The sequence below is a fragment of the Dreissena polymorpha genome, chromosome 10, assembly GCF_020536995.1.
Source record: "Dreissena polymorpha isolate Duluth1 chromosome 10, UMN_Dpol_1.0, whole genome shotgun sequence".
In the NCBI taxonomy this organism is placed as follows: Eukaryota; Metazoa; Mollusca; class Bivalvia; order Myida; family Dreissenidae; genus Dreissena; species Dreissena polymorpha.
The window spans coordinates 60,592,585-60,612,074 of record NC_068364.1 but is presented as its reverse complement, the minus strand read 5'-3'; the positions used below and the strand labels follow the sequence as shown (position 1 = coordinate 60,612,074).

At 36.0% G+C, this 19,490-nt stretch overlaps 2 protein-coding genes across 3 annotated transcripts; one reads left to right on the top strand and one right to left on the bottom strand.

Annotated features, from left to right (window-relative positions):
* The first annotated feature begins 1,557 nt into the window (after positions 1–1,557).
* LOC127847236 (PRKR-interacting protein 1 homolog) lies at positions 1,558–14,190 on the top strand. Its single transcript, XM_052378988.1, has 6 exons — positions 1,558–2,222; positions 4,962–5,040; positions 5,668–5,768; positions 6,050–6,135; positions 11,314–11,366; positions 13,143–14,190. Exons 1-6 carry the CDS (start codon positions 2,121–2,123, stop codon positions 13,613–13,615), a joined length of 894 nt encoding a protein of 297 aa, XP_052234948.1. The 5' UTR covers positions 1,558–2,120; the 3' UTR covers positions 13,616–14,190.
* Positions 14,191–14,800: 610 nt separating this feature from the next.
* On the bottom strand, positions 14,801–19,490 carry LOC127847235 (BTB/POZ domain-containing protein 2-like). Of its 2 annotated transcripts, none has more exons than XM_052378986.1 (4): positions 19,080–19,490; positions 18,037–18,174; positions 17,683–17,810; positions 14,801–17,393 (listed from the first exon to the last, which is right to left on the bottom strand). In XM_052378986.1, exons 2-4 carry the CDS (start codon positions 18,166–18,168, stop codon positions 16,352–16,354), a joined length of 1,302 nt encoding a protein of 433 aa, XP_052234946.1. In that variant the 5' UTR covers positions 18,169–18,174; positions 19,080–19,490; the 3' UTR covers positions 14,801–16,351. The 2 variants fall into 2 exon arrangements, with proteins under 2 accessions (XP_052234946.1, XP_052234947.1); XM_052378987.1 differs by lacking the exon at positions 19,080–19,490 and adding an exon at positions 18,924–18,945.

Here is a 19,490-nt window from a genome sequence, read left to right as displayed (position 1 = left end):
TTGGCGGCCAGTAAAATAATCGTTATATAATAAAGACGCTATCCGTGAACTAGGTGACCTGGAATTTTCTTTAGACCAGAAATATGTTAAATGAAGATATTCAGCAATATAATAATGGTATGTAAATAATAGATTCTTAATGTGTTTTCGACAATACAATGATAAATATTATTGTTGATAAATTTAACAATAATTATTCGTCCATATTGCCTAATGTACTAAAGTGATATTATGAGCATGTAACAGTTTATAGGTGTCTATCGCAACCGTTGATTATTTTTGATGTTTCTACTTCATATACACTTATATTAATTAATGCAGCATCATCATACTAAAACAATATATCAGAAAGAGAAAAATAATGCATTTGAATATCAACCGTACTTTTGTTTGACAACTGATCATGCGTTTACGAGTTGAACCTAAATTTAGTTTTAGTGCAGATTTGTTCATACGACACAAAGACACGAAATTGTTTTACGGATCATTTCAGTTTACAGGACTGGGTGGGTCACGTAAGAATATCGAATATAAAATATATTTTTATAAACAACTGGTAGCAAGGTGAGTTGCAGATAATTAATCAGTAACCACATTTTAACTAACTATTTTGACCTGTTAATTCTTTTCAGCTCAATTCAACAGTGCAAAATGCCCATAATATCACTTTAAGCATTAGCACGATGATAATTGATACTGTTAATAATCGAATCAAATAGCAATTCCCGACAAACCACTAAAACAGGTTTGTTCGAAGAACGCGCCTATAAATACGGATACTTCTCGTGTGGCCGGTTGACTCATATGTTTAAATTTCACTTCCATTCTTCTTTTGGTTTTCTGTTTTGTATCTATAGGTTTATGACCAGCAATATGTTATAATGTAAAATAAGCCGCGAAAACTCCCCGTAACATCCCGTACTGCGTGTGATGCAGCTAAGAACTGCACAGAAAAAGACATTCGCTATACTTGATCTCATTCATTAAACTATTTACGCCGTATATCTTTTTTAAAGATATTTCTTGTCTTTCAAGTTAGCTTCCCATGCAATGCATCAAAGTACTCTGGACACATACAGGATATTAGAAATAACCACAAAAGACATGTCTCACATTTTAAAGGGCTTCTTTTATTCAAGAAGAGAAATGGAACTCTTTATAAATAGGCACTGCTTTCGAATCTTAAATCAACTGTGTCATATCTACTTCAAACTAATCTCCACATTAGATTTGAACCATTTCATTTTTGACAAGCCAAATTCGAAGAACTGGGGACTTGACTCTATTGAGCGGCTAAAATGTGACTCATGCTCGTATGTTAGCCCTTAAAACAATGTGTTTGAAGAGTTGGGAACCGGCAAACGAGGCGGTAAACCTGCCAAATCAATGTCGTTTTACAAACAGGTCTTAGGACCACTACCATATCCAATAATATCACGAATCGCATTCTGGCACACGCTCATATTGCCCCACCCCATCCCTTCCCCTCCCTCTAAATGTATCCGTGTTGCATCGGGCTGCCGGTAACGTGCCTGATGCTTTGATGTTCTTTATGAGAAGGACATGCACGACATATTAGGATAATGTTATGCAGGACCATATTCTATGTGTATTACAGGATGAGAAGTGAACGTGTAGGTTTACACATGCTATAATAACAAATAATGCATGGGCCACGGATGGCAACCTCCACGCAGAGATTTGACGGGAATAATCTGTTATCTGTTATCTCTTTGTCTTCTCCACCAGTATAGGTTAACTGTCACGCAAGCTCATCACGTAAAATGTATCTTTTACACCACCAAATGTTAATAAGCACCAATAAATTTTACACACATATTCTTTACACTTTTTTCACACGCTTATTATGTTACGATTATGTCTTGGAAGCAGTTTTGTTAGCATGGGGTTAGTTTAAGGGGTTGTATCAGAAAGCTTTAAATGTTAATAACGTTCATTATGTAGGGAGAATATGAGTCTTTTACATTGAAACTCAACACCTTCTACCTTCTATGATAGCTGAATGAAATTGTATGTGAGTGCAAGGAACGACAACTCTGCGATGAGATTGCAGGGATGGGTGCACAATAAGTGTAATGTAACCACAAGTATCAACAAAGATGGCAGACAAGAAAAAAGTGAAGGAAGAAAAACCTATTGTTGTTGCTAAAAATGCGGCCGAGTTACAAAAACTTCGCCTTGAAAAGCTTATGAGTAAACATGTGAGTATTTTTATCTCAAATTTAATCAGAGTATTTCACACAACGAATCTAAAAAAGTTAATGTTACACAATTTCGCGATAATTTTTTGTTAAACATGTTAAATATCCTTCGGTTTCCGTGTTTTCGCCCACAATTTTCACAATTGGGCTGGAACAGGTACTTTTCCAAGTTGGGCAAAAAATATTGCTTAGTAAATATGTTATATCGGACACACGGGGTTTATTGGGCAACTTCAAAAAGTAGAATATTTACATACAAAAAAAGACCTCGCATTAAACCGTTTGAGCTTTGTTTACATTCTATAAATACGTTTTCATAGTATTATGTAACCTATCATCTGATTGGGTGATGGAATAAATTCGGTGAATTTGATAGGAAGATGCAAGTTCGTTTGGAAATCATCTCCTCCTCACCTTGGCGAAAATCAGAGTCGTGAACTTTTATAACGGTCATTTTATAAGTAACAGTACGTTGTGAAATGAGTGAATACCGTGTTGAGAAAATGAAATATCTTGACTTATATATTTATCTTCTTAAAAAACATAATAAAACTATAACAAACATTACATGCATTATAAACAAATAAGAAAACTTAAACTGTCCGATAATCCCCAGGTAGTAAATGCTTCGTAAAATGATTTCGGGGTTTATTGGACACGAAACTATGGCAAGATCTATAGAACTTAGGTGTGTTTTCTATACTTTTATTATATGAGCTCAAGAACCATTATGGCTTCGTTGCAAAATAGAGACATAGCAGTGCTCCAGCTAGGATTTAAAAAGGGCAGGGGGGCTTTTTTGTAAAAAGGGCACTTTCAACACGCATTATTTTGTCAAAAGGGCACTTTCGAGCACGGGGCTTTTCCGAAATGCTTCCTGTTGCATGTTAATTTATATGTTATTAATAATTGCTAGAATATATTATTATTTAAATATAATGTGTACAATGAGAACTTAATTAATTACTTGTAATGTAATAAGAGATTTATGAATTAAATGTACAAAAATTTATTTTATTTTTTTTATTTTTTTTTTAAGGGCAGGGGGGCCCTAGGAAGGGCAGTGCGGAGGTTTGGGAGGGCCCTCAAATTTAGGCCTAGCTGGAGCACTGCATAGGAAGAAACGGACCATTCATTAAAATACAAATAAATAACTATGTATATCTTGTTTCTGCGCGCTTTTCAGATATGCCCAAACAGGGAAAAGATATGCGTTGTAAATATGCGATATATTCGCAAATATCTACGTAAAATTTAACTACAAAATACAAATTCACTGATGTAAAGACTTTTCACAGCTTAAATAACATCACGATTAAGCCCAACAAGGGAAATACATACAACCAACAACTGTCTGATTTAAGCCTTTTTAGTGTTGATACAAGCCTTGGGGTGTCCGGTTTTACCCTGATGCGTCGATATTTATAAAGTGCAATCTCATTGGTTGACTAAAAGGTTTAAAATAGATTTTATCATTCCATACTGTTGCATGAAAGCTACTGTACCAAGAAAACAAAAGCATTCCGCTTCGAATAGTGAGTCATCGAGATTACGCTGTCTTTTTCCTGGAGACGTCCGATATAACCCATGGTTACTCTAGATAAAATTAGCGTCCAAGCATGACATGGATATTCCCACTGAACACTTGATTTGGGAGTAAACACTTGTAATGCAATGTGAGTGCACAGCTCTTATGCTAGAATCAGGGCTAGAGCTGTTATTTTATACATGTACATTTTTTAACAATTTTCATAGATATATACATGTAGCAATTTTCATACAGCACTTTTTTCACAACATAGTTGCATTTTATTGTTTGTTTTTTCAGACTCTTTTTCTTCCAAAGGTCTAAAGCTTCAGTATGGATAAAGAAGCCATGTTTATAGCTGTACATGCAAAGTGGTTACTTCCATTTTAATAGACTAGATAAAAAAAATACTCTTACTTTGTGTTAGACATTCGTAACTTTAATTTGTCAAATCTTAAAAATCTTAACTAAGATAAAGATCTGCTCTCTGATTGGTCGAATCAAATGTGGTGCTAGCCAATTGTTCCTCTTTTCATTCAATAACAAACGGTTTTCCAATCAAGAAATTAAGTCTATGGGAGAGCATATCTGCCCAGTCAGTTTTGTCATTGATTTTGTTAGAAATTAAATGTGTTTACTTTAGTTTCCTCATTAACATTGAATCAATAAAAGTGTGCAGCTTCGATAGAAGTTAAGCAGCAATCATTATGAGGAATAAAGTTTTATAACCTATTTCAGCCTATTTCAGGAATGAGATCACCCTATATATATTAGAACCATATTCCCCCAAAATAATTTGGGGTACTATATATATTACATAAAATATGATTGAGTTGTATAATGTTTCTCATTGTTTTTTTACTCCAAAAATTTAAAACCAAAATGTTCAAAAACATTAATTTCAAGTTTATGAGTTTGTGTCTAAATACGTATTTTAACAACATTTCCTTACTTTTTCATGAGCTGTGGTGCTTATGTTTCACTTTTTCTTATGCACCAGTACACTGGCTGCACCTGAAAACTTATTATTTTATCTGTTTTATTAATATATATAATTGTTTTTTTTTCCATAAATATGTCTTGATAATGTCTGAATGAGATGTATTTAGACCTAAACTCTTAAATCAGAATAAGATCATCATGAATAATGAATGCACTTGGAAACTTTAGTGGTACAGCCGTTTAAAAAAGTCTATATAACTGTCTTTCAGGAAAAGCCTGTGTTCATTCCAGAAAAGTCAAAAGAATACAAACCTAGGGAACCATTAGAATTTGTGAGAAATATTTGGGGTGAGTTAAATTTTGATAGTTGAATCTTTCTGTACAAACTACACTACATACAGAATGGTTGCATACTTAAACCCTTTCCCACTTACATGTAGAAGCAAAGTAGAAATGGCTATGTGCAAACAGCATAAAACCAGACCAGCCTGCGAGTAACTCCCAGACTGTTCAGGTTTTATGTTGTTTGCTGCTCATTTGTATCTAAGGTTTGGAGTTGAAGTCTTAAAAACTTGAATTTTGTAAGAAAGGTCTAAAATACAATTTAACTTTCTAAGGGACTACAAATGCGTAAAAATACCTATCTAAGTGGTAAAAGGGTTAAAGTGTGTCTCTAGTGTCATACTTCATGAACATATTCTTCCCTTGCCGTCATTTTATTGTATGCCTTTTACTGAAGGCACCATGCCTGGTTATGTACATATACAACCAAGAAAAGGTAATCAACTTTGTTTTAACTTCAATTAAATGTCCTGTCATGCTATTTGAACATCATAGGATAATAATATTATTACACATCAGTTTAGTTTCCTTTAAAGTAATGGAGAGCGGCAGATTGGTCCATCGTGTGCTTCTATCAAAGTCATTGAAAATACCCCAACTATTTTCTATGCCTGCAGAAATCAACTGTTGCAGGTTCTAGCGCTGGTGCTGGCAGTGGAGACTTTCATGTGTATCGAGGTGTGAGGCGGAGAGAATATGCGAGGCAGAAGTTCAACAAGGAAAAGAATGCTAAGGTCATCTATCAATTAAACAGTTCAACCTAAAGTACTTGATTATGCAATGGGGATTACTTTGTAATATATGGATTAGACCAGTAACTTAAACACACTCTTCCTTAAATTTATCATATAAATTATAAGCAAATATTATTTCATGTACAATTTTAGTTTTAAGGTTTTACTGCACCATTCCAGTAAAAAGCAAAGCACACACTTTCTGTGATAAATATGAACTCAATGGTAGTGTTCATTATTTCAAACACAGTCAATAAGGCTCAGAAATGCTGGTATTCTAGGAAGATGCTGATGCAGCATTCCGCAAAAAGGTTGAGGAAAACATGAAGCAAGCTGATGAAAGAACTGCAAAGAAAAGAGCTAAACGGTAATTCCTATGCAAAAGGATTCTGTAAGGTTAATAAAATTATGATTTTATTCAAGCTCACATGACCATGAAGTATTCGGCTATTCTCCTGCTGGTGTGTCCAGTGTGGTGTGTTGTCAACAATATGCTTCAATCTCCTAAACCACTTGGCATATTTTCACGAAACTTCATAGTACTCGGGGAACCCTCTTTAATTATTCTGGCATATTAAGGAAGTTTTTTCATCATTTTGGGAAATGTGTGGGCACTTATGATCGGGACAAACTACATTACTTTGACTGAAATTGACGATAAATAGTTTGTTTGTTAGCTCATCTATTTTTTGAAAAAAAATTATGAGCTATTGTCATCACCTTGGCGTCGGCATCGGCGTCTGCGTCGGCGTCTGCGTCGGCGTCCGGTTAAGTTTTGTGTTTAGGTCCATTTTTCTCAGAAAGTATCAATGCTATTGCATTCAAACTTGGTACACTTACTTACTATCATGAGGGGACTGGGCAGGCAAAGTTAGATAACTCTGGCGTGCATTTTGACTGAATTATGTGCCCTTTTTATACTTAGAAAATTGAAAATTTTGGTTAAGTTTTGCGTTTAGGTCCACTTTTTTCAGAAAGTATCAATGCTATTGCATTCAAAGTTGGTACACTTACTTTCTATCATGAGGGGACTGGGCAGGCAAAGTTAGATAACTCTTGCGTGCATTTTGACAGAATTATGTGCCCTTTTTATACTTAGAAAATTGAAAATTTTGGTTAAGTTTTGTGTTGAGGTCCATTTTATTCCTTAAGTATCAAAGCTATTACTTTCATACTTGCAACACTTACTAACTATCGTAAGGGGACTGTGCAGGCAAAGTTATGTAACTCTGACTGGCATTTGCACGGAATTATGGGCCCTTTATACTTAGAAAATTGAAAGTTTGGTTAAGATTTGTGTTTTGGTCCACTTTACCCCTAAAGTATCATAGATATTGCTTTCATACTTGGAACACTCGCAAACTATCATAAGGGTACAGTAAAAGGACAAGTTGCATAACTCTGGATGTCATTTTTACGGAATTATGGCCCTTTTTTGACTTAGTAACTTTGAATATATGGTTAAATTTTGTGTTTCGATCCACTTTACTTCTTAAGTATCAAGGCTATTGCTTTCAAACTTCAAATACTTTCATGCTATCATGAGGTTACTGTACCTGGCAAGTTGAATTTTACCTTGACCTTTGAATGACCTTGACTCTCAAGGTCAAATTATTAAATTTCGCTAAAATTGCCATAACTTCTTTATTTATGATTAGATTTGATTGATACTTTGACAAAACTACTCTTACCTGACATACCACAATAGACTCTACCCAAACCATCGCCCGTGCCCCCCCCCCCCCCCCCCCGAACCCCCCCCCCCTATTTTTTTTTTTTTTTTTTTTTTTAAGATCATTTCACAAATGACCACCACACCCTCTCACTATACCCACACCCCACCCCCTCCCCAATTTTTTTTTTAAACGGTTAAAAAACAAACCTATTTATTTTGATTATTTTATGTTTGAAATACCGTCCAACCATCGCATCCAAGAATCCCCCCCCCACCCCCCCTCCCCCCACCCGAATCCCCCCCCCCCCCCCCCCCGTATTTTTTATGTCCCCCACTATAGTAGTGGGGGACATATTGTTTTTGCCCTGTCTGTCTGTTGGTCTGTCTGTTTGCGCCAACTTTAACATTTTGCAATAACTTTTGCTATATTGAAGATAGCAACTTCATATTTGGCATGCATGTGTATCTCATGAAGCTGCACATTTTGAGTGGTGAAAGGTCAAGGTCAAGGTCATCCTTCAAGGTCAGAGGTCAAATATATGTGGCCAAAATCACTCATTTTATGAATACTTTTGCAATATTGAAGATAGCAACTTGATATTTGGCATGCATGTGTATCTCATGCAGCTGCACATTTTGAGTGGTGAAAGGTCAAGGTCAAGGTCATCCTTCAAGGTCAGAGGTCAATTATATGTGACCAAAATCGCTCATTTTATGAATACTTTTGCAATATTGAAGATAGCAACTTGATATTTGGCATGCATGTGCATCTCATGGAGCTGCTCATTTTGAGTGGTGAAAGGTCAAGGTCAAGGTCATCCTTCAAGGTCAGAGGTCAAATATATTTGATATTTGGCATGCATGTGTATCTCATGGAGCTGCACATTTTGAGTGGTGAAAGGTCAAGGTCATCCTTCACAAGGTCAAGGTCATCCTACAATGTCAAACATCATATAGGGGTATATATTGTGTTTTTTTTTTTTTTTTTTTAAAGATCATCTCACAAATTACCACCACACCCTCACACTATACCCCCCCACCTCACCCCCCCCCCCCCCAATTTTTTTTTTTTGAAACGGTTAAAAAACACAAATATTTATTTTTATTATTTTATGTTTGAAATACCGTCCAACCATCGCACCCAAGAATCCTCCACCCCCCCACCCCCCCCCCTCGATTTTTTGGCACCGCTCTTCACTCCACCCCTCCCTCCTTTGTGATTGAAAATGAGAGTCCCTTCACCTTTAAAAAGTAAATAGATGAGCGGTCTGCACCCGCAAGGCGGTGCTCTTGTTTTTTCATTTCTTTGCTTTCAAACTTCAAAATTAAGGAAAAAAACGTTGTCAATATTATATTTACTTTACGGCAGTCATTTGAGGAAAATATATTTGTTTGGAAATAAGGGTAAAAGATAGCATTGGTAAGTTATGACAATTACAAAATTTAAAAATGGAAACTTAACAAATCTGCTCTGAAGACGCAAGGCTCAGAGGTTTAATATTTGCTGTGTAACATTGTCTAGTGATCCTTTACAAAAGTTGCTTAATCATGTCCATGGTGTCAAGACTGGCCACACACCAGAGTCACATAGGTTATATTGACTTATGTTCTTGGGCTTGATATTTGAAGTGTACCATGTAACAACTTCTTGTGATCCCTTAAGAACGTTTCTCCAAATCATGCTTAGGGTTTAAAAACAGTCCATGCCACAGGGGTCAAATAGATTTATATACATGTAGACTTATTGTTAATAACTTTCTTATCTGAAACCACAAGTCCCAGAGCTTTGATATTTGGTATACAACATCATATATAGGTCCTGTACAAAAATGACCCATATGTTGCTTCTTGGGTAAAAATAACACATCCCCAGTGGTAATATCAATTGTACAGAGTTATATACTAGTAATATATAACTTTCACAATCTTCCATGAAAACGAAAAGCTCAGAGGTTGAATGTTGATGTAAAACATTGTCTAAATGTTCTCTTCAAAGATTCTTACATTGTAAAATGGTGTCCCTAGGGTCAAAACTTGCCACGTTCCAAGATTCCCATGATTTATGTAGACTTACATAGGAAATGCCTTTTCTTCCCTGAAACTATAAGGTCCAGAACTTTGATATATGACATGAAACATCAGATAGAGAAGCTGTACACAGTTTGTTTAAATCATGCCCCTTGAGTCAATACTGGCCACGCCAAAGTAGTCACATGATCTATTTTGACTACGATAGTAAATAACTAGATAATATTCATTTCTGAAACTGTAAGGTGCACGGGTCAATATTTGGTGTATGATATAGTGGTACGCAATTTAAGTCTCTATAATGCTCAAAATCAATGAAAATTTTGTAAACAATTTCGTAAAATATATTTAACACCTAAACTATCAGTGCTCCTTATAGCAAAAGCCACAATTTCAACGCTAGCTGTTGTATGATTACATAGATTTTTGTAGATACAAGATGCTCGTTTTTATTCATTTGTGACACAATTAATTCCATTTTAATTTCCCCCGAATATATTATTAATACGACACACGAACATCGTCTTAGTGTTCATGTGTCGTATGAATAGATATCATTGCGGGAAATTAAAATTGAATTGAATATGCAAAACAGTAATAAAAACGAGCATTTTGTATCTACAAACATCTATTTTACCAGACCACATCTTTCGTTGAAATTTCAGCAATTGTTATAAGGAACACTGATTTTTAATCGCTTAAGTTTATTGTCCCCTACCGGTTTTGCTCTGTGTGTCCGTCTGTCCGTAAGTCTGTCACGCTTTTCTGGATCCTGCGATAACTTTGAAAGTTCTCATATTTTTTCATGAAACTTGAAACATGGACAGATGGCAATATGGAGATTATGCATGTCATTTCATTTTGTTCCTACATCAAGAATTCTGGTTGCTATGGCAACAAATAGACTAGAAATACTGCTGAAAATGGTGGATCCTGTACACTTTTCTGGATCCTGCGATAACTTTTAAAGTTTTTAATATTTTTTCATGAAACTTGCAACATGGATAGATGGCAATATGGACATTATGCATGTCATTTCATTTTGTTTCTACGTCAAAAATTGTGGTTGCTATGGCAACCAAAAAAAATACAAAAAATGGTGGAATTTCTGACAATGGTGGAGCCGGTAGGGGACCATATTGCTTGACAATAGCCTTGTTTTACACAAGATTTTACGAAATTTTCGTTGATTTTGAGTAGTAATGTTACTTGAAGTTTTTCCTGGCTGTGGGGTGAAATGTAGTAGTTGAAATTATATGTTTTATGTGAAATATGATTTAGGTAAGCTAATTCAATTCATATTCCTAGGTTGAAAACTAGCCATGCCCAATCGTGCACAGCCTTGGTGTATAATGTGTATGTGACAATACACTCTCATTTAGTATGAAACATCATCTTTTGAACATTTTCTTTAAATAGTTTTTTCAGGGCACATTTTTGACAGAGTTTATATTTTAAAACAACAAAAAAATTGCTATGTTTTGAAGTTGCTTGGTGATGACAAAATGTTTAATTTGACAAAATCTTTTGGTCATTGACATGTCCACAGTGCATAGTTAGGAAAATTAATTACAATGTTCAAATATAATTTATGTTGTAAAAAGAACATGCAATACAATGGCTTAGTGATTGGTTTTATTTTATATCTTACAGTATGAGTGGGTAGAGTGGAAAAAAGGAAATAAAATAGGAGAACATAATTCCAATTTTTCTAATTGAAACATTGAGAACACATTCATATCTGTTTGCAGCTTCTGCAATATATGAGCAAGTTGCAACTGCCCAAGTTATAACAGTTATACATATACTGCTCTTATGAAAATTTGCATCTTTGTTTTACAGGCTCAAGAAAAAGCAGAAACAGAAAAATAAAAAGCCTAAGAAAGATAAAGAAGGTTGGTTTTAATCTGCTTTCTTAACCCATTTATGCCTAGTCAGTAGTGGACTCTCCCATTCTTCAAAATTGGATCAATTTATTTCCAAAATTAGGAATGTCTAGTATATTTATTTCTATATTTATAATATTTCTTACTGAAATTCCTTTAAGCAAACAGCGCAGACCCTGATGAGACGCCACATTTTGCGGCGTCTCATCTGGGTCTACGCTGTTTGCAAAGTCCTTTTTTCTAGGCGCTAGGCATAAATGGGTTTAGACTCAGCTGAAATACATGACTGTAGTAAATTGTTAATTGTTGTAATAAAAGGTGTAATTGATGGTATGTTAAAATATGGAAAGAAATTGTTTACAATTAAAGGATTATATGAATTTTTTTTTTTTACATTTATTGATGGTCCTTTGAGTTTAATGTCAGAAAAAAAGATGTTATGATGCTTTCCATAATAAATGTAGTAGTGTAATAATTTACTTTGACTAGCTTTCATTGGAATGTTAAATGTTTAAAAGGGAGTAACTAAAAGTTATCCAATATAATTATGTTTTGCCATTTTATTAATTCTAGGATTTCTGAATCATAATATAGGGCGATGATGGATATGGATCACACAATGTTACAGTTTCATAGTTAGAACAATACTTACTTTAGCTAAACAACTCCAGTGCCTTTAATTGTGCCCCCTTTGATGAAGAGTGAGTATATTGTTTTTCTGAATGGCAGTTGGTCTGTCGGTAGACCACTTCTTTTCCAATAAATAACTTGTGAATGACCAAGTAAAAGGTCAAGGTCAGTGCCACACTAAGAGTGAAAATTGTTTCCGATCAATCACTTGTGAAAGGAGGTACTGATTTGCTTGATGTGCATTAGCATTGGACAGTAGATGGCCCCTATTGAAATTTGGGTCCATAGATCAAAGGTCAAGGTAATTGTCACAATGTCACAATAAGTGTGAAAATCATTTCCGATCAATAACATGTCAATAATTGACAATTTGCTTGATACTTTGCATGTGCATAGGCCTTGGACAGAAGATGACCCCTTTTGAAATTGCGGTCACTAGTTCAAATGTCAAGGTCACTGTGACATTAAGTGTTATTTGGTTTCTGTTTGAAATTTCATCAAAGGATTTAGTGATTAGCCTAATACTTTGCAGATGCAAAAAATCATACTTGGTTCTTGATTTAAATCAAACATACATAATTGATTATAAATCGTTAAATAATCAAAATAATTTCACAGAGTGTTGGCATGTTCAGCTGAATGTGTCAAGCTCTATATAAAGACTGCTGCCTGAGTTTATCTCAATTTTAGTATTTTAAATGATTATCTACTAAATCAGCAAGATCCATTTTCCTGAGAGAGAATTGATTATAATGGCTTACTTTACTGATCCAACAATGTTTAATTGATTTTATTCACTAGTGTTTACTAGTTATAATACTATAATATTCTCAATGCATTTACTTTAACAATGATTAAACAGAAGTGCATAATTCTGTTTCAACTAAAAACTTATTTAAGAGGCTAAGTCACACTTTATATGATTAAATTAACTCTTATGATCAGTTTTGTTGCATAATATCCTTAGGGAGGAGAGGAGGGGGGGGGGGGGGTGGGCATCTATCTCTGACTCTTGTTTAAATGATCATAATCCAGTTAAAAGCAAGTTTAACTTCTTGTATAAGGCTATTTATTGCTCTCAGTCTGTACAATACTTCTACGCTCAATGTTTATAATTCGGCCTGTAAAAAGGAAGATGGTCTTCAATGTTTTCAGAAGAATCTGATGATGAAGAGGAAGAAGAGGAGGAAGACAGTGATAGGGACACAGCAGATAAAACAGACAGCCCAATAGGGGATGAAAGTAGCCGAACAGGGGACGAAAATAGCCGAACAGGGGACGAAAAGAGCCGAACAGGGGACGAAAATAGCGGAACAGGGGACGAAAATAGCCAAACAGGGAACGAGAATAGCCGAACAGGGGACGAAAATAGCCCTACAGGGGACGAGAATGGCCGAACAGGGGACGAGAATGGCCAAACAGGGGACGAGAATAGCCGAACAGGGGACGAGAATGGCTGTATAGGGGACGAGAATAGTCGAACAGGGGATGAGAATGGCCGCACAGAGGATGAGAATAGCTGTACAGGGGACAATAATGGCCGTACGGAGGATGAGAATAGCTGTACAGAGGACAAGATCGGCCGTACAGAGGATGAAAATAGCTGTACAGGGGAAGAGAATAGCTGAAAAGGGGACATAAATAGCTGTACAAGGGACAAGAATAGTCAAACAGATGATAACAACCTTGATGGGGATGATAAAGAGTCAAACATGACCCAAAAACGTAATTTTGCAGTTTAAGAATGCACAGAAAAATGTCATGAGGGTTCAGGTGTGTCTGACTCTGACAGCAAGAAAATGATGAGACATCATTTTGTATAGTGCAGGATTATAACAATTTGAGGATATAATGCATGTGTGTAAAGTGTCGTCCCACATTAGCCTGTGCAGTCGACACAGGCAAATCAGGGACGACACTTTCTGCCTAAATTGGATTATTGCTAAGAAGAGACTTCATTTAAACGAAAAATGTCATAAGAGCGGAAAGTGTCACACCTGATTAGCCTGTGCAAACTGCTCAGGCTAATCTGGGACAATACTTTACGCACATACATTAAGCCCAGTTTTCTCAGAATGCGACTCATTTGAACATGAAACACTTGTCTTCGATGTAGAAATGTTTAGCAGCTACAAAAGTTTTCTCTTGAACCTTTGTTATAATATATATATATATATATATATATATATATATATATATATATATATATATATATATATATATATATTTATATATATCATGTGTGTGCATGTACAAGAGACAGATTTTGCCAGTTTATATGGTTTTATTGTTGATTTTACACGAAATTTTACTGTTTAATTGGTTTGAAAATAGATTGTAGGATGATATCTTGTTTAAATGATGGCTTAGTTAAAATCTTCATGCATGTTATCTCTGTTTTTTAATTAGCAAAAGAAAAAGATTTTAATGAGTAGCGGTAGTGATTTGTAAATAATGTTGAATAGGAGTATTAATGATTGGGTTCACATAGTTCAATTAAAAATAATTTTATGCTCCCAAAATAACCCATTTATGCCTAGCGTCTAGAAAAATGTCCTTGGCAAACAGCGTAGACCTAGATGAGATGCTGCATGATGTGGTGTCTCGTCTGGGTCTACGCTGTTTGCCTTAAGGAATTTCTGTAAGAAATATTCTAAATATATAAGTAAAAATACTATACATCCCTAATTTTGGAAATAAATTCATCCAATTTAGAAGAATGGGAGATTCCACTAGGCATAAATGGGTTAAATACCATGTTCTGATGCTTAATTGGATGGATTGACCAGCATACACAACCTCAAGAACACTGATGATGTTTTCATTGAGATTTATTCTGCTATTAAACAAAATATTCAGATTAAGAAGATACATTCAGTGAGTTTCAAGTTTGTAAGATATTCAAGTCCAAACGTTAAACATAAGGCAGGCCGCTTGACCCCAATGGGCCTTCTCTATGATTCACACTTAAATGAATCCGATGTTTATCCTAACTGAACAACTAACTGTATATGAGAACAGTCCTTTTATACTAAATGGTTTCCTTTATTTTTTTCTCTACAAACATACATTGTCGGTCAATGTCATAATCAATAATACTATTATATACTATAATAGATGTACCATATCATTACACAAAATTTGTCGGCATTTTTTATTGAATCGAACAATTATGTAAATAAAATTGACAGCTGTTATGTACGTTGTAATAATACAATATGTTCTCGCCTAATGTTATCTCTTTATTACCAGATTTGGACACTGCGTTGTGTCCGGAACTTGCAGTGAATAGATGTACGGAATTTGTGTACATGTATACAAACCGAATCAGTTAAACTCCCGAGTCCATAAATGTTAACCACAGGCCCTGATTTCGGAAAGTTTGAGCATAATGTGTCCCTGACTTTGAAAAGTCACCTTAAAAAGTTATATTAAACCATGTTATTATGAAAATTAAAAGAAGCCCGAACTTTCTTACGTTTACGTCAGTTTTCAAATATTTGTTTTATTTTTCATAAATTATAAATGATCATTGAGTGTCCAGCTTTTAAATTTGTTATGGTACGTTGGTTCTTTTAGGTCGCATTAATGAAATACAACTATATAACGGCATTCCAGTCATTTTTAGCTCGGCTGTTTTCGGAGAAAACCCGAGGTATTGTCATAGCCAGCTCGTCGTGTCCGCCGTCCGTGTCAAGGTTTGTTAAGGTTTTGAACATTGGCTCTCTAAAATCTAAGTGCTTCAACCTACAACTTTGAAACTTAATATGAAGCTGCGTCTTGATGAGTTCTACATGCCACACCCATTTTTGGGTCACTAGGTCAAAGGTCAAGGTCACTGTGACCTCTAAAAAAATAATCTGACAAGCTTTCATTTATTCAAAACTGCACCCGCAGCCGAGCGTGGCACCCGTTATGCGATGCTCTTGTTTATTTTATGCCATGTTAACATGCACTCAGTTATTTTAAATGGACAGGTCCGTTATATGTAGATACCATGGATGATAATGATTGAAATGTAACATATTAAACCAGTGTGTACATGAACACTAACATTTGACAACGAATACAAATATAACATCATTTGTGTTACTGGAATGCTTGCAATGCCTTAAAATATAAGGGAACAAAACCTGTAAATAAAGCCAAATCAATTGTGTTTGTTTCATTCTTTCTATCTCACGTAGAGCGGACACTTCAGAAAGTTTTCAATAAAAGAGTCAATAATGTTTTGCGAAATATGTGCCATGCTGCTTTCATGCCATTTGTATTGTCATTATTTGTCCACAACACGACGTATTCTGGTCATATATGAGACAAACCTCAGAAGATGAACTTGACCCACCGGTAGTTCGAAAAGAAAACTAGGCAATCTCCGATGACACTTGAAATACCATGCCTGGAACCTGACCACGTTCTACGTCCGTTGGGTTGGTACCTTTATCACTTTTGGAAAATGTGAACTGGACTGCATCACATTCCACTCTGGTTTTCCCATCCACACCATAGAAAGTGGTTGGCCCATTGACGATGAGTTCGATGCTGTACTTGATTTCCTTTGTGATGTGACGCGCCTCATCGAAGAAAATATTGTAAACCTTTCGTTTGCCATCCGTTTCCAAGATGACATTCTTGGTGGCCAGATTTGCTCTGTGCGACTCCTGAATGAGTCGGACGTTGATAGCTAGCTGACCGGGACCCTGATCCGTACCGTACACCTGGATACCTTTCAACAATATGTCTCTTGAACATTGGAAAACGATGGCGTCCATTTTATTTCGTTTGTAACCCCAGCCAGACCCAATATTTTTAAAGCGTCCAACATTCAGCATCGGCGTTCGCTCCTTCGTTTCGAAACCAGCTGTATCACCAGTTCTATTTCGCGCGAAGTACCGATACAGTGTTAGCGATTGCTTTGTGGTTAGAAGACCAGTTGGTTCAACTGTTTCTGTGAAATATTCGGAAGACATTATTGGGAATCGTATAAAGTTTATTGCATTACCGACAGCAAGGCGTAAATTTTCTGGCGTGTTTTCCACATTGTCGACTGTGCACTTGTGTCTTGCATATTTGAGCAGACATTCGAAAACATCATTCTCCAGTAAAGGAAGCGAATCATATTTGATTATATCACTTAAGCATTCTGAGCAAAGCTTCGAGACCGAATCGTCATTGAAAACCGGAAGTGGGTCAAGTACAATCTTCGCAAGACATTTGGTGCGTAGATCCTCGTCTGCAAGTGAATGGGCGCTCTCCATTATGACGGTTAGTCTGTCGGGTTTCATAGACTGCTTTAGACATTCCATACATTTCTGAACCAGACCCACAACCGAGAATTTCTTCGCGCAGTGCAGAATGCTTAGAACATTTGTCGAGTCCACCGATGTTTTCTCGCAGTAGAGAAATCTGTCGGAAACCAAATGAATTTTCAACTCATAGCTCAAGTGAATATCTGGCACATGTTTCAGCAAAATAATGTTGTATGAACGTTTTGTTGAAACAGTACAAAAATAGCAGTGATTTTATTAAACAGATAAACGTGAAATTACTTTGTAATGCAACATTTCGATCCATTATATGTCAATAATTATAAGTAAGTATGAAAAATTGTTCACTATTTAAGGGTATGCAATTATTGGCAGAATTGATTGATTCCGAAGTTGAAATATATAAATAAAACTGATTTCAAGCTTACTCTAGAAGTTGAGTGAACACTGGAGGCTCTACATCGGGAATCTCTATATCTCTATGCTCGTCAGCCGACTCCATTGTCAACATGTCGTAGAAGACGCAGCTCCGCGACATCAAGACGTAGCTGTGAGCCTAGGAAATATGCATATAATACCGTATAGATATGCGTGTGGAAAGTGTGATACGTACATGTGATCTTAGGCCCCTGTATACTATGTGGTACAGGAGTGGAAAGTACTACGTATTTTTATGTAAATCAGCATGGGTCATACGGATGATGAATTGACCACACCCTAAAAGAATACTTATCTAAAGTAGTCAATGGACAATGTTAACCTGATGTGTCATTCTTAAGTACCTTGATGGGTGTCCTGTCCCGCCCCACGCGGAATGTGACGTCACAGTGCAGCTGATTGTCGAGCATGTACTTGTTACACCCCACCACCGTGGTACGCGCGGACTGCCAGTCCTCGGGCGGAACCCCGGCCATGACGTCCTGTGTTACATGACAAATTGAAGATGTACTTGTATAAAAGAAAACCGCTAGGGTGAGGTTCGATGGTGCAAGATAACGATGCGATATCGCAAAATCCCGATTGGATATTTAGGAATTACTATGCGAGATCGCGAAACAGTGATTCGAGATTGTGAAATTGTAACATTTATGTTTGCTATGTCGAACCTTCTTTCCGCGATTTCGCTTAAAAAAAGATCAATATTGTAATTTCTATTTTGTACTCTTGCGTCCGAATGCATACTCGTACAGACAAGTATTTTCTATAGAACATATTAAATACAGTAAATATAATAAAAGCTTATGTGTTCATTACATGTACAATGTTTTGCTACGATATCGCAGATCATATGCTCGAAATTTCACATCATGAGTTCGCGATCTCTTATCGGGTTTTCAGTCATGAAGACGTAAGGGCGAAATTACGATGCGAAATCGCGATATTTCGAGAATACGATGTGACGTGGTGAGGCTAATATCACAGCCCCGTATATTCTTTTGTTTTCGACAAATATATAAAACTAGATGCCTGTCGACAAATATGTCGAGCCAATAGTCCTTTTTAAACGCAACTATATCATGTAAACGGAAAGTGGTTTCCATGATTAGCCTGTACGGACTGCACAGTCTAATCTGGGAAGACACTTTACGCCCATGCATTTAACCCCTGTTTCACAGAGCACGGCCCATATGTATACTCGTATAAAAAGAAAAGTCATGTCACATTTTACACATTCAATAGGTCACGATTTTTTCGCCGGTACTCTCCAGTAACGGTTGGTTTATTCATTATAAACGCACTCAAACTGTGGTTTTCGTTGTAAAACTATTTAAAATGTGCTAGTCGTATAATATAAGTTACATCAATGAAATATAATTATACTTGCCCTGTTATATGCACACACAGAGATATTAACCAATAATATTCCAATGTTTTTTTTTATTATTTACGAATTTAAAACAAGTAATTTATGGTTCAAAATACCAGAGTGATGCTAAATATAAACGGCCTTAATTCTAAATTTACCACCATGGTTTTCCACGAATGGAAAACCGCTGTAACTGCAAACTTATTTATAAACACCGCGCAATGTTGTCATCGTTGGAACGAGATAACTAATTCTTGGAACGACTTAGTTAGCCGTGGAAACGAATAAGCTAGTTCGCAGAAACGATATAGTCATGGAAAACAACTATGCCCACTCACGCGAACGACTGAGCAAGTCGTAGGACGACTTTGTAAGTAATTTACTTTGCAGGTCGTGAAAGCGAAATGACTAACTCGTTTGACCGACTTC

Bases quoted from the DNA above. Each gene is read 5' to 3' on its own strand.
- LOC127847236 (XM_052378988.1), top strand. From the start codon at position 2,121: ATGGCAGACAAGAAAAAAGTGAAGGAAGAAAAACCTATTGTTGTTGCT. The intron at 5,769-6,049 runs GTCATCTATCAA...CTGGTATTCTAG, and splicing joins ACAAGGAAAAGAATGCTAAG to GAAGATGCTGATGCAGCATT. The intron at 6,136-11,313 runs GTAATTCCTATG...TTTGTTTTACAG, and splicing joins GCAAAGAAAAGAGCTAAACG to GCTCAAGAAAAAGCAGAAAC.
- LOC127847235 (XM_052378986.1), bottom strand. From the start codon at position 18,168: ATGGCCGGGGTTCCGCCCGAGGACTGGCAGTCCGCGCGTACCACGGTG. The intron at 17,811-18,036 runs GTACTTAAGAAT...CATATTTCCTAG, and splicing joins GGGACAGGACACCCATCAAG to GCTCACAGCTACGTCTTGAT. The intron at 17,394-17,682 runs GTAAGCTTGAAA...GGTTTCCGACAG, and splicing joins GTGTTCACTCAACTTCTAGA to ATTTCTCTACTGCGAGAAAA.